This window comes from Acartia tonsa, chromosome 6 (assembly GCF_053477335.1).
Source record: "Acartia tonsa isolate MP-2025a chromosome 6, ASM5347733v1, whole genome shotgun sequence".
NCBI classification, from domain to species: domain Eukaryota; kingdom Metazoa; phylum Arthropoda; class Copepoda; order Calanoida; family Acartiidae; genus Acartia; species Acartia tonsa.
The window spans coordinates 18,753,309-18,768,465 of record NC_137265.1 but is presented as its reverse complement, the minus strand read 5'-3'; the positions used below and the strand labels follow the sequence as shown (position 1 = coordinate 18,768,465).

Sequence of the window (15,157 nt, the reverse complement as noted above, 5' to 3'; positions counted from 1 at the left end):
GGGGCCAGCCGAAAGCTACATATAATACGATGCTATACATACATAACTATTATATTACAGATCTTAATTAACTAGCTACAAAAAAAAATCTGCCTAAAGCTCCAATAGTTATGAAGTAACACCCTCTCCACTGTGAAGAAAGTTTACATAGAAGTGCACATTCTCCATTGACTATTATACATTCAACTTCTATAAATTGTGGCTTAATCTAAACTACATAAAAATACATACATATTTAATAAAAAAATTATTTATGATTTTATGAAGAAAAAAATACAAATAAATTTTCATTGATTATAAATAAATCCATCTTGGTTTCTTTTGCTTATTTTGTGAGTATTTAAAATATGTGACGTTAGAGAATTTTTGTTTTTCATCCATTTGTTGCAGATTGTGCACAGAATCTCTTGATTTTGAGTGTGCATAGTTTTGTAATGTCGCGCGGCATTGCTCTTCAGGTTAAATTCTTTGTTACAGATGAGACAAGTCCATAATCCATTTTCGCCATATACTATGTTCTCATCGTTAAAGAAGCCTAGAAAAAAATATAATATTAGAAATGAAATTGGCGGTTTCCCTAAAGGTCGAGACCCCACCCAAGCACTATCTAAAATAAATAGAAAAAAGGAGAGGGTAGGGCCTATTTTTCCATTTAATTAGTTTAATGTTAAAATAAATACCTATTGAATCAAATTTAGACAACATTTATTAAACGTTTTCTCTAAAATTTATGATGAGTTCTTCTGATATGCTGTCTCATTAGGTAATAATTAGAATACCATTTGCCACAAATAGAACCTTGACAATCCTGGTTGGGCAGATGATACATTTCAATATGGCGTCGGGTATGGTGGCCTTGTTAGCAAGCTCCTTCTGGCAGACAAAACACGTCCAAGCGTTTGTACTGAGGTTCCATGCCATATTCTTTTCCAAAAAATCTAAAATATTTTACAATGATTATGGAGAGAATAACAAAATCAAAACATCTTTGATTTAGTAATCTGGAAGGGATTATTAGCGGTTTCCCTTAAGTTACGTATTCGAGCACTGAAATACCTCCCCCCTTATTTTGAAAAAAATAAAAATAAGGGTGGTGTGATTGTTTGGGTTAGTCTTTTTTAAACTAACCTAGGTTATATTTAATGCAAGTGAAAAAAACACTGATTTTTATTTAATTTTAAAAATAAGGGAGGTGGGCTCTCTGCTCGCTATGTACTTTGGGGGATAGCATTAAATTATTTATTGCATCAAATACGTATTGTACTATAACATTTCATTTATTGAAAACGACAAAAAAGTTGATTATGTTAAATTAAACTCGTTTGAATATTATCTGCTTGGATAAATGTTGATTTCGTAATACTGATTGGTAACACAAATCACATGAAAATTGAGAATTTTTAACTAGGAAAAGGTATATACTTTTTTCACGTTATGGACAAGATGTTTTCAGTATTTTTTTAACAATTCACTTAACGCTTATGTTCATGAATTCTCCTGATATGCTGTCGCATGAGAACTTTGTTAGCATGCCACTTCCCGCAGATGGCACACTGACACTCCTGGTTGGGAATATGATAGTTCTGAATATGTCTCCTAGTGTTGCTCTTGCTGGTGAACTGTGTATCACATAGCAGACATCTCCACATGCTAGTCTCAGCATTGTATCCACAATTATCCTCTATTAGACCTAAAACAGTTGAAATAATGGTTAGATTAGAAAATCATAAATTGTCAGATATGGCGCTTTTAGAAAAACTTTTGCTCCTCCACTTTTAGACAACCAGAAATGATCATTTTGTACAACTATGGGCTTTGTTTCAAGTATGTTAAGGGATAAATAACTAAAACTATCTTGTGACTTATATTTAAACAAAAATAGCCTCAAACTTTCCCATGTGAAGCTTTGGTAAATGGAGAAATCATTTGGTACAGTGGTCATTGTTATTAGCTTACAAATTGATTAAATTTCTGATTAAAAACAAACATCTTATTTGAAAAGACAGAAATGATTCAAAATATATAAGAAAATGTATTATTTATGTGTTCTTCTAATATGCTGCTGTAGAAGAACTTTATTTGTAAACCATTTCCCACACAGAGCACACTGACTATCTTGATTAGGTAGATGATACATCTGAACATGACGCCGCACACTGCTGCGACAAGAGAACTCCTTGGAGCACACCACACAGTTCCAAGAGTTCGACCCAGTGTTATATGAGAAGTGGGACTCCAGAAAATCTAAATATGGAAAGAAATGTTATGTGAAAGTTTGAGTGAAACAGGAATATGTCCAAAGAAAATAATTTATTTTTATACCTAATAATAAAAACCAGGTATATCTTTTAGACAATATTAGGATTTATTGTAATTTGAGTTAACCTCACAGGATCAAAGTACTTAATAGTCTTTGCTGGGTAGGTTAAGTGTTGAAATCTCGGTATGCGTCATAACTAAAGACGTTAAAATTGGTTACTACTGCTGCTATGTCAGCTGTGCGACATTAATGGTTGAAAAAGGGAGAATGTCTAGGCCAAAAAAGAAGCGATTGATATGATAGCCATGCACAGTTGTTGCAAACAAAAGTCGTGCAATCAAAGAGTTGGATGTCGGTAGGACGTTAAGCCATGTGAAATGATCCTGCACTAAGGTAGAAGAAATAAACAATCATTTAAGCTACTGGAGGTACCTAAACGTAAATTTATCTTTTAACATGTATTTCCAATAAATTAAAAGAATTTCTTCTTTTCATCACTGATATTGTGCTTTCTTTTGAGGTGCAGAGAGAGTAGAACTTTGTTCTTGAACCATTTAGAACACATGTAACACTCAATATCCTGATCAGAACAGTGTTATAAGAAAAAATAAGGCATGTATAAAAAGGTGCTTTATCGCAGGAAGCCAGTTGAACACTGATAATCCCGGCCCCCCGTCCCTCTTATTTTTAAAATAAATTGGAATCAAAAGGGGCTTAGTTTTTTTTCCCCTATGCCTAACCATTGCGGGAAGCCTAACCCTGCGGGGTTACCCAGATACCAAATATAACCAAACTAACTTAAATCGTAAAACTGACCCTCAAGCCCCCCCCTTCCACCACCTCCTTAAAGAAATAAATCAAAATAATGGTTCTTATCTTGTAATGTAAAAAAAGTGTTCTATTTTGTAGGACAGCTGCTCTATAATTAAAAACGGGCCGTTAGTTACATTTTATATTGACTAATCATTTTTACAATTTATGTTAGTAATGTTTTGCTTTCCAACTACAATGTTAATTTATGCTAAATAATAGGATTGTTGACAAAAAAGCAAAACATTACATTCAAAGATTACCTGCTGTTTTTACATATTTTATTAGCTTATCTTCGCTGCGTTACTAATGAACATGGGTGTTCTTTTATTAAGCTTTATCTCTTCTATATTCCTGGTTCGTAACGTGGGTCATCTCAATATGGCGGTACACGTTGCCCCTACAGGAATACTGTTTCTGGCAGAGGTAACAGTCCCAGGTATGGCTGATGTCATTCCAGATACAGTTGGAGTCAATGCTACCTGAAATAGTAATATTGTTAGTATAATGGATTGCATATAGATTCGTAGAATATAAGTGGATATTATGACAGGGGGGAAGGGGTGGAGTAAAGGAGGTAGATGTGGGGAGAACGTTATTTTAGCCAACTACAAGTTTCACCTAATTACAGTAAATGATAAACTGGTGTAAGATCCAAGTAATGATAAATCTATTGTTAGTTTAAAGGTAAGAGGAATATGACATTTGAAGGTAAATTAATCTTCCTTAATTTCGTCCGTAATAAGTAATTAGAAACTTAAGGAAAAGTTTGGTGTGTATCGTATACCATAAGTTTCCCATGTGGTTACTTTTATTTAGAGAAAATATCTACTTATGTTTCAAATTTATCCTTAAATGAAAGCAAAGGAATGTAATATGTGTTTGTCTGTCTGTACCAAAAAATCTCGTTTTATACCGATAAGGCTCTTTTTACAATAAAGCCTACCCTAGAAAATTTACTTCACATACCAAAACATTTTTTTAAATGAAAAGTAATCACCCCCACCCCCCCCCCCCACCCTCACCCATTTTAAAGTACAATTAGAGGATTAAGAGCGAAGCCGCTAGTAAAAGTCATACAGAAATATAGATCAGGTTTATGTAACAATTAAATAAATCGACTATAAAGCAACCAGTAAAACATAATAGTTAATTTGAATCATGATATACTTTCACAGTTAAATATAACAAAAATTATAAAGCAATAGAATGCATAGTAAATAAAACGTCTCTTATTTATCTTTAAAATCTTTCTTGCTAAACATTAATTTTCACAACGTTTATAATATCTAACTAATATAGGTATACCTATTCATTTAGAGTTTCAAAATATTTTGTTATTAAATCAATACTTTAAAACTAAAAAATCTTTTAATATGAATACAAACAAAAATATAAACAATAACAATGAGATTGACGCCTAGCGGTCAATTCATCTATCAGATAAGGATCAGCTGTTTTTTGTGACGTCACTGTATCAATGTCGTCTTTGTTCCAATCATAGAGTAAATAATCAAACGAAAACAAACTAACATTCTTCTAAAACATTTCAAACATTGCTACAGGAATCTTTTTAATTTAGCCTGAAAAAGATTAACAAATCTACCATTTAAGTATATCTTGAAAGTAGCTCATAAGTTGAATGCTTTGAATTTCAAACTAATTAATATTATTTCTAGTATGTGTTAGAAACCGATTTATATCCGCTAGATTAGAACCCGTTCTCAGCCATACAAGAAAATCATATATAGCATTCTTTTACAGACAATTTCCCACGAATATTGAAATAAAAATGAAAAATGACAAAATTGGTTTTAATCTTATAATGTTTCAATTTAATATCTGCAAAAAATATGTCTATAATACGATGCAATAAACGACTATTAATGCTGCCTACTTCCTGAACCCACTTTAATCAAGCCGGGAACAGTTTATCATGCATCTGGCTGGACATAATGATATTGACCTCTTCGATTTCTCTGTGCTCACATTATCTTTATAAACAGTAAAAAGGATTCTAAAAAAAGGAGTATTTTTAATTAGTGACACAAAGAGTCATAGCTAGGATTATTAAAACAAGAATAACTGCATAGTGCATACATAAAATAAATATGGAAATTGAAGTAAAAAATTTAAACTTTTTTTGGATATAAGCAATTTTATAATTAACTTTATTAAATAAGCTAAGAAAAACAAGCTTCCCTCTAAAATGTTTCTAACAGACAGAAAGACAAACGTACATTATGAATTGTATATTTGTACCTGAAGATGTTTAAGTGTCCATGTGTCCAGTAAGATCTCGAAAACCACTTCACTGGTTGTTCTACAAATTTCAAAGAAGCTCAGTTCTAGACTTGGGCAGGTTAAAGGCTATTCAGTGGGAAGAAAGGAGTATAAGTAGGGGATAAGATAGAATCCCAGTCCAAGGAAGATTGGAGAACCATTGTACGTGGCCTACGTTCTAATAAGAACTAAAAGGTAATTATAAAGGTAGAAAAATCTTATTAAAAATAAAGTAATGTAACACTGAAATAAATATTACCTTACACATGTAAAAGGTTTATTTGATAAAATCATATTATTAAAATTATAAGATACTTACTTCATAGCAAAATAATTATGTATAATTGATAAAATAATTGGATTAAGTGTAGCAGCATATAAAGAATATATAAACTTACTGATGAAATGTTAAATAGAGGTAAAGCTTGTTCTTAAGAGTTGGGGCATTAAAACAAAGTTACTCCATCATGGAAACTTCCCCATTAAAATTTTCAATGACAACTTCAACATTGGAATTTTCATGGACAGCCCCAGTAATACCGTGGCACTTCTTCATATGCTTAGTAAGACCACGGCGGGTCTTCAGCACAGCCTCGCAGATTTCACACTGAGCTGGACTAGCGTCAATGTGGTTCTCCTGAATGTGGCGCTTAGCTGTTCTTTTCAGTGAGTAGGTCCTGTCACAAATGGTGCACTGGTAGACGCCACCCTCAGTCATAGTTAGGTAAATATCATCATGCTGGTTTTTACCTGAAAATATTTAGATTGTTAGTACAAAACTGTGACATTTCTCAAAAGGTTTTAAATAACCCAAATTGTTACACACGTTATTTTTACTATTTGAGGGAATATCACATGTGTAGAAAAGATAGGATGGTAAAAATACTTTTCCTCCTCTTTTTAGTTATATGGGAGCTGAAACACAGATAATTAGAAGACTAAATGAAGCAACTGTAACTATTATCATAAAAATATTAGATGTTCAAATTATTTATCTAAAAGTTAAGCTAACCTATAAACAATTGGCAAACTGATTATTATTATGTAAATTGTATACCTAAATAATTTTCAAACTTTAAACACTTTTAATATGTCGTCATTCCTTTCTTGTGAACAGTTCTTATATGAGTATCCAAACTTCTACTATTTTTAAACATCTTAAAACAAAGATGACATTGGGATTGAACATTTTCACAGTGAACTTCTTCAAAGTGTCTCTTAGCTGAAGTTTTGGCGGTAAATTCTCTGGAGCACATCAGACATCTCCAACTATTGGTATTCCCATTCCAGCTCAAGTAGGAATCCAGTGTCAGACCTTAAAATTAAATTTAATGTTAGAATGATATATTGATAGGCTTAAGGGGAATAGGCATTACAAAATCAATAATTGATTCATGCTTTTCTTGGAACTAGTTAAATTTACAGAACAACTAACACTGCCAAGAGTAAAAAATCCTGAAATGATTACATGATATGCTTTGGGAATATGCTAGTGTTAAAGTTACAACCGAAATACTTAAATAGCTTACATTACAATAGCATACTTCAACTATTTTGTAAAATGTCTAAACTTAATGTTAAAAAAGAACATGAATCATGAAGAATAATATACTTAAAGGGCGAATATAGGTTGGATATGATATGAGCTTATATCAAAGGTGCAAGTATATACATTATGAATAACTCAAGCAAATAAAGATATTCCATTGGATAAGGCCGTTATAGCTAAAAACCTAGCCAATTGGGCTAATTTGTGACGTCAGAGGAGTGGTTCCCTAACATATTCAAATACCAATATTCACAACAGGATGCGTGTAGAGTTTGCCTAAATACTGTTGTTATTTTGCAGTACAAATAAATGAGAAAAAGGTTTCGGGAATTAATCAGGGGTAAATATACCCTCCTTCTACCTTCATACAAAATATATAAAGTAAAATATTTAAAAGTTAAAAAAACATCAAATAATGTAAAAAAAAAAAAAAATAATCAATAAAATTTTCTTGGAGGAAGAATGATTTCAAATCCCTGTTTTTTAGTGGCCGTGTGTGTGTGTGTTGAAAATGCGTAATTAAGGGTTGTTTATATCATCATGAATTAATCAAAGATCTCTGTACAGAAAATAAACTTTAAGACGTATTATTTACCCTAGTCAATAGTCCTGACGCCCTTCTACGCAAATTATTTTTATGCTTTTTAAAAATGAAATAAAATAGTATTTAATCTAAAATAATAAACATTTAAATTATCTTTTAAGGTGCGTGCCAATGTAATAGTCAATCAAACTTAAGCAAAATAGTCAAAAAAAAGTCTTGTAAAGGGCTAAAATAAACGATTTTGTCGGCAATCTCATTTATTATATGTTCAATTGAATCAGAAAATTGCAAAATCTACTTAAGGATTTTTTTGAATTTTTAAATTTGGCATAGATATTCTAAAAGTATGTAATGGCACCTTTGATATAAGCTCATATCATATCGAACCTATATTCGCCCTTTAAATAATAAATATAAAACCTGTTTCAATGTTTTTATATTGCATATCAGAAACATGAAGACATATGATAACTATATATAAAAAAGTTAAAATACAAAAGAAATTGTGGAGTTTAATGACAAGATCCTCAAAAATCTTGGAATTATAATCAAAAAAATTATTGAAGTCGTATTTTTATTAAAAATGTTTGTATTATAGAACTATTGTACAACAGGCATTCCTTTCTTAATCACATTTCTTATATGTGTATTTCTAAACATTTGAAAACAAAAGTGGCAATGTGATTAAACATTTTACAATGAACTTTATCCAAATATTTTTTAGCAAGATTTCTATTCAAATAATTTTTTTAATTTTAAAACTATTAGTTTGCTGAAAAGGTTATTGTCATTCCTTTTTTATGAACAGTTGTAATATGATTATCCAAATATCTGCTATTCTTAAACATCTTGAAACAAAGATGACATTCAGATTGGATATTTTCACAGTGAACTTCCTCAAAATGTCTTTTTGCATTGTCCTTTCTTTTTAGTTCTTTGGAACACATTAGGCACCTCCAGCGTTTTGTGTTTTCATTCCAACCCAGGTAAGAATCAAGTTTTAATTCTGAAAAGAAAGAAACAAAATCAGTGCAAAATTTGTGGAAGAGTAGTTATTATCACATTGAATTATAGACAGTATTCCACAGGTATTAAAATGATAAATCATAAGATTAAAACCAGTTTTGTAAGCCTCGTGGGACCGAAGGCCAGGTCTAACAAAACTGGTAATATATCGTATTTTAATATTTGTGGGAAATTTTCTGCAATACAATGCATTACATGATTTTTCACTATAACTATGAACAGGTTCTAACCCAGTGGTTATTAATCGGTTCCGAAGCCATATATTCCATAAATTAAAACATTATAATCAAGAATGATAAATAAAATAGTCAAAATCAATTAGATTTAAATCAAATGTAAATGATAGTTTTTAAATGAATTTTTATTGTAAATGTATAAATTAAAAGTTTTCTAATACTATTTAAGAAAACTGTCATAAAGCTTTTAAAATGACACATTGTTCTTTTCAAAGTCCAGATTTATGTGTCATTGAAATGTGACTCCTCATACATCTAGCATTTTTAAACCATTTATAGCACAGATGACACTGGGAACTTTTACTTTCACAATGTACTTCATCAAAATGTCTTTTAGCATTTTTTCTTAGGGTGAACTCTTTCTGACAAATCAGACATCGCCAAGTATTGTTGTGGACATTTTCTTCAAGATAGTCCTCAAGGTAAAGCTCTGAAAAATAGATATGATTGTTAGCTTCATTTTCAATATTTTTTTAAAAACCAAATATCAAATTGATAAGGTATTTGCTTTTTATTTCAAAATTAAAAAATGAAAAGTAAGATATATAAGTTTTCCGGAATTTTAAAGTTAGGGGGAGATTTGAAATCTGCATCAAATTTTGAGGATTTTTTTTTATAAAATTCGTTTTTTCTATAATTCTTTATCTGAAAGCGGAAATGCAATTTAAGTTAATTGATTTTGGCATCTGTGATGGATTTAAAAAATCTGCGCTCTGATTGGATGGCGTACATCATTCAACCAATTAGAGCGCAGGTAGTTTAAAATCCACCTATCCTATTGGTCAAAATTAATTAACTTAAAATGCATTTCCGCTTTTAGATAAAGAATTATACAAAAAACGAATTTTGTAAAAAATCCTTAAAATTTGATGCAGATTTCAAATCTCCCCCTAACATTAAAATTCCGGAAAACTTATATATCTTAATGAAAAGTAAACAAAAGCATTGTCACCAAAAATAAGAAAGATCTTAAGTAAAACATTATTCTGCTATTCACGGGGTCACTGTGAAATATTGCAGGTAGTTGTCTGGAGAATACATCTTCAATACTTACTAGTAAAATACATTTTTACAGTTGTATTATAAAATATAAAAAAAAATAAGATTACTTAAAATGAACTTATGTGTGAATATGTGTATTTTCAATAATCTTTTAAAATACGTGGCAAAACTAGTGTACTCATTGAATATGTACATAAATTTTCTTTGGATAAAAAAGGTTCACATGTTCCTCTCGTGAACAAATCTTATATGCTCCCTTTTACTCCTATATTATTCTTAAACCATCTTAAACAAAGATGACACTGAGTCTTTTGATTCTCACAGTGAACTTCTTCAAAATGTCTTCTGGTGGAAGACCTGAGGGAGAATTCTTTTTGGCAGATGAGGCATCTCCAAGTATTGTCAATTCTATTCAAGCTCACATAATCCTCAATGTTGAAGTCTGAAAGGAAAGGAAATTTAGATTAGAACAAGATTAATTAAAATTTGTAGGTATGACATAAAAGCAAATGCTTTGTTTATTACGAAAAAATATGAAAAAGAAACTTCATTTGAAGCTTGTGGCAAAGAATGCTTAAATCCTGATTTAATACATTACATTTGAAAAATAGTTATTGTAATGATATTTTAATTATCAAGAATGTTTAAAGCGGTGTATAAAGTTAAATAAGAGAAAAAACACCAATTATGTTGAACTGAGATACATCAGATTGTTTAAATTAATGTTGGGACCAGATTTGTGAGACACTTTAATGTGCTTTTTCATACATCTCTTTTTTACTATTTACAGCAACAATGACACTGAGATCTTTAATTCATGAAAATGTTGTTGATGATCCTTCTTATTGGGGTATATTCGTTTAAGCTTAACACACACTGCCAGTTTTTGTTCTCAATATTTGGTTCAAGACAAACTTCAGCTTAGGTAAAAGCATAAAATCATCTATATAAAACAAAAATATTTATTAAACTAAAGTATTTTTAAAATATAGTTTAAAAATTAATGGCAAAACTAAATTACTCAAAGAAAGTGTACATAAATGTTTATTGGACAAGAATGTTTCACATCCCCTTCTTATGGGCTATTCGTATATGCTCCCTTGTACTCCTATTATTATTAAACCATTTCAAACAGAGATGACATTGTGTCTTTTGATTCTCACAGTGAATTTCTTTAAAATGTCTTCTGGCAGAAGACCTGAGAGTGAATTCTTTTTGACAGAGCAGGCATCTCCAAGTGTTGTCCATTCTGTTCAGGCCCAGATAATCCTCAATAGTCAAGTCTGAAACAAAGGAAATTTGAGTTAGAACAAGTTCAATTAGAATTGGCATAATTTAAATCAACATGCATAGTCTACTATGATAAGATTTCCTCATTGTAATCAATCGAGTAAATAACACGAAATCAAAGATTAAATTTTATTTGAGGCTGTGACAAAGACTGTTTAAATTGTGGATTGATAATATAAATTGAAATCAAAACTTACATATAAATTATTATATTATAATAAGCTGGTTAAAGTATTAGGAAGATACCTAGACATTGACAACCTGGAATTTTAAATGAGAAATAAAAATGAATGTTTCAATACAATGTCTCCCACAAGCAAAAGCATATTTCAGCATATTCATTGATTTAATTAAGATCAATTTCAGTTCAGGTAAAATCACAAAACACTTTGAAAGTACCTAAATATTTGTAAAACTTAAGCCTATATTGAACATAATTTTAAAATCAGTGGCAAAACTAATTTATTCATATTTGTACATAAATGTTTATTGGACAAGAATTATTCACATATCCTTCTTATGCGCAATTCGTATATGCTCCCTTGTATACCTTTTATTCTTAAACCATCCTAAACAAATATGACACTGAGTCTTTTGATTCTCACAGTGAATTTCTTGAAAATGTCTTCTGGCAGAACACCTGAGAGTGAATTCTTTTTGACAGAGAAGGCACCTCCAGGTGTTGTCAATTTTAATCAGGCAAAACTGATCCTCAAGTGCAAGGTCTGAAACAAGGGAAAATTAAGTTAGAACAAGTTTAATTCATATGAAAGCCTTCAACATTTCTGGTCATCAAATTGGTTTTCTTAACAACAAAATGTTTTGCTTTACTACATAGTTTACTACTAAAACATTTCCATGTTGTGATCAATAAAGTAAATAATACCTACATTTATACAAAAATATGTTGATTGATACTCAAAAAAAAACAACTTTACTAAATAGATAAGAAATAGTTAATTAATATGATAATTATCACTTACTAAGTTGGTAAATGTTTTATTCTTTTATTACATCTTTTTAAAAATAACTTGTATAAAATTATCTTACAATATCAAGATTAGTTACTCACGAGCCGTAATAAATTCCATTTGAAATTGCTTAAAATTTGGTATTTTTGTGGCGTAATGCTGGCCTAAAACTAGTTTTGTTCTGTAACTTAAGGGAAGTGGGTAAGAAAAAGGGAGGAGAAAAGGAGGAAGATGGTTGTGGTAAATTTTCACTCAGAATTGTTTGTCACTGATTTTACTGCATCCCCTTTTTGTGTGCCATCCTAATATGGTCTCCCAGCCGTGTCTGACTCTTACACCACTTCGAGCACAGGTAACACTGAACACGTTCACATGGAAAATGAACTTCATCAATGTGCCTCTTAACATTTCTCTTGTTGAGATACTCCTTCTGACACAAGAGACATCTGTAGTTGTTGGTGTTTTTGTTCCAACCCATATAGTCCTCCAGTGAACTTCCTATAGCAGAAATATATTTGGTCAAAAATGAAGTTGTTTTTGTGTATTGACTTTAGTGTTTACATGTTCAAGTTTAAGATTTGAGCTCTTAAGATTGTTGACTTACGGGAATCGATGTCGAATTTACGTGGATATTATCACAGGGTAAAAATTTTCCTTAATTGAGGTTGTTCAAATGGTCAATTGGTCAATTTATTCATACATTAGGAGGGAAGGAATTGGGTAAAGGGGGTCGTTATTTTAACCAGCTACAAGTTTCACTTCATTAGAGTAAATGATAATCTGATGTAAGATCCAAGTATTAATAAATCCAATCTTAAGGTGGCTGCAATTTTTAAAACAAAAATCCATTGAGAAAAAAGAAGATGGTGGATAAAAATTTAGATTGTTACCTTTCATTTCTAAACTTTTAGAAAACTTGAGAAATATCTATCAAGTGTAAATGATACAATTTATTTCCAGTAAATACAAAAATAAAGTTCATTATGATACTGAAGCATTAAACATTAATTTATATTATCAGCAAATATATACACACATTAGTGGCCTTGGTCTACAGGGAAAAGTTAAAGGAGAATGGGGGTGGGGTACACAAAATTAGCTGTTCTGTAGATTACATTTAATGGGTGAAACGTTTGGACACTCAACTTTATGAACCAACCGAATCATATTCAATAAAAGTCCCCAAAGTTGTTAAGCCAACAAATAAGAAAACGTTATTATAAATCTTTGGGGACTAGTTTAATAAACAAGTCAAAAAGAAAAAATCCTTAAAATTGATGTTTTACACACTTTGAAGGGATATTATTTCCTTGGATAAATTAATATAACTATACATTATTTACATACTTTTTATACATCTGTCCAACCTTTCATTATAAAACTAGTGTATGCATCCCTAGAATTATTAAGTTATTAAGAATGTTGGACAATGGTTATTTTATTCTGTGTCCTCGCTTGATATGATCATTCAATCGTCTATCACTCTTAAACCATTTCAAGCACAGATAGCACTGGACACGATTACGTGGAAAATGGACTTCATTAATGTGAATCTTGATAGTATTCTTCTTGACATACTCATTTCTGCATATGAGACATCTGTATTGCTGAATCGCATCGTCCCATTCCATGTAGTCTTGGGGGTCTAAAACAAAAACAAAATGTTAGTAAAAAATTACAAGAATATAACCTAACCTAATATTACCTAAAGTAATAAATATAAAAAAATAACTCGCCCATATTGTCCATTTATTTGAAAATAAGAGGGAGGTTATCTGCTCGACTGAGCACGTTGAGGGAAACTGACAAGAAATCTAGTTTCCAAGTTTACCTTCACAAAGTCATTAATCAGTCAAAACCAAGCAATGACCTATTTTAAAGAAACTCATCTTGAAATTAAAGTCAATAAGTTAGATATTAATGGTTTTATATTAATAATTTACAAAATTATAAAATGATATAATAGTTATTTATCGCATAGTATTATAAACAGGTTTACGCGGATATTAAAATAAAAATTATAACGGGAGGGACCGATGGTCTAACAAAACTGGTATTAATTCTATGATTTTCAATTTCAATATTAGTTGAAATTTGTCTGTAATACAAAGCTACACATTATGTTTAAGTATGCCCTGAACAGGTTTTAATCCAGCAGATATACGTCGGTTTCGAAGTCATATTTTAGACACATTTTCTTCTACTGCATCCCTTTCTTGTGCACCACCCTAATGTGATCTTTTAGTCTTAATTCACTCTTAAACCATTTCATGCACAAATAACACTGAGCACGTGCACAGGGAAAATGGACTTCATCAATATGCCTTTTCACTTTTTGTTTGCTGGCATACTCCCTTTGACACAATAGACATCTGTAATTGTTTGTATTTTTATTCCAGTCCATATAGTCCTCTAGTGAGCTGCCTAAAACAGAAAAAATATAGGACAATGAGGAAAATTGCATTGACTAAAAGTTTAATTCATTTATATACATTGAAACATTCACAGAAAAAAAAGAAAGGGATGGTTCCATGAAATGCCTCCACCATGATAAGTTGGCAATTAAGATATTCTAATGAAAAAATAAATTTTACTTAACAGTTTTTAGAGATATACCTAAAATATCAAATTTGTGATAGTTACTGTTACCATTTCAGAAAAATAATTGCTGGCATAAATCACAAGAATATCATTTTACATTAGTATTTCATTTTCAAAAAAAAAAAAAAAATATGGCACCACCAAAAAGTTTTAACTTGCTGTTGGGATAAAAATAGGTATTATGTCTCTAAAAGATATCACAGCATTTTTTATAGGTCTTGATATTCTAAAAACAACATGTTAAAATTTAAAATGTTTTATTTATATGATTTATTAATGCATATGAATATGATATCATAGAATAATAAAATAATGGGTTCACTAATTAAAGCCCAAATGAATCTAGTGCAACTGCCCCTTTTGTGTATATACTCAGTACAAATAATATCCTCTACCTCCATCATACAGAAACATACTACCTCACTAAAATCTGAATATGATAGGTAGGTATAAACTGAAAAGAATTTCAAATCAAAACTTTAAAAGTTATGATATTATTGGTTTAACAACAGATCTATAGTATAGATGTATATACAGACAACTACCTCCCTTTCTTTTTCAATGACCTTTTTCGTCTGCTTCTAA

At 30.6% G+C, this 15,157-nt stretch overlaps 1 protein-coding gene across 5 annotated transcripts in view; it reads right to left on the bottom strand.

The window, feature by feature from the left end:
- The window catches only part of LOC145323193 (uncharacterized), a 100,518-nt gene that overhangs the window by 8,325 nt on the left and 77,036 nt on the right, over nucleotides 1-15,157 (bottom strand). Inside the window, exon 3 of one of the 5 annotated variants that reach the window (XM_080165603.1) lies at nucleotides 5,603-6,103. The exons of the other annotated variants lie outside the window; for them this stretch is intronic. Within the exon in view, the coding sequence (XP_080021729.1) occupies nucleotides 5,811-6,103 (293 nt within the window). The 3' untranslated portion in view covers nucleotides 5,603-5,810. Of the gene's footprint in view, nucleotides 1-5,602; nucleotides 6,104-15,157 lie in introns of those variants that run through there. 5 annotated transcript variants of the gene reach the window in all.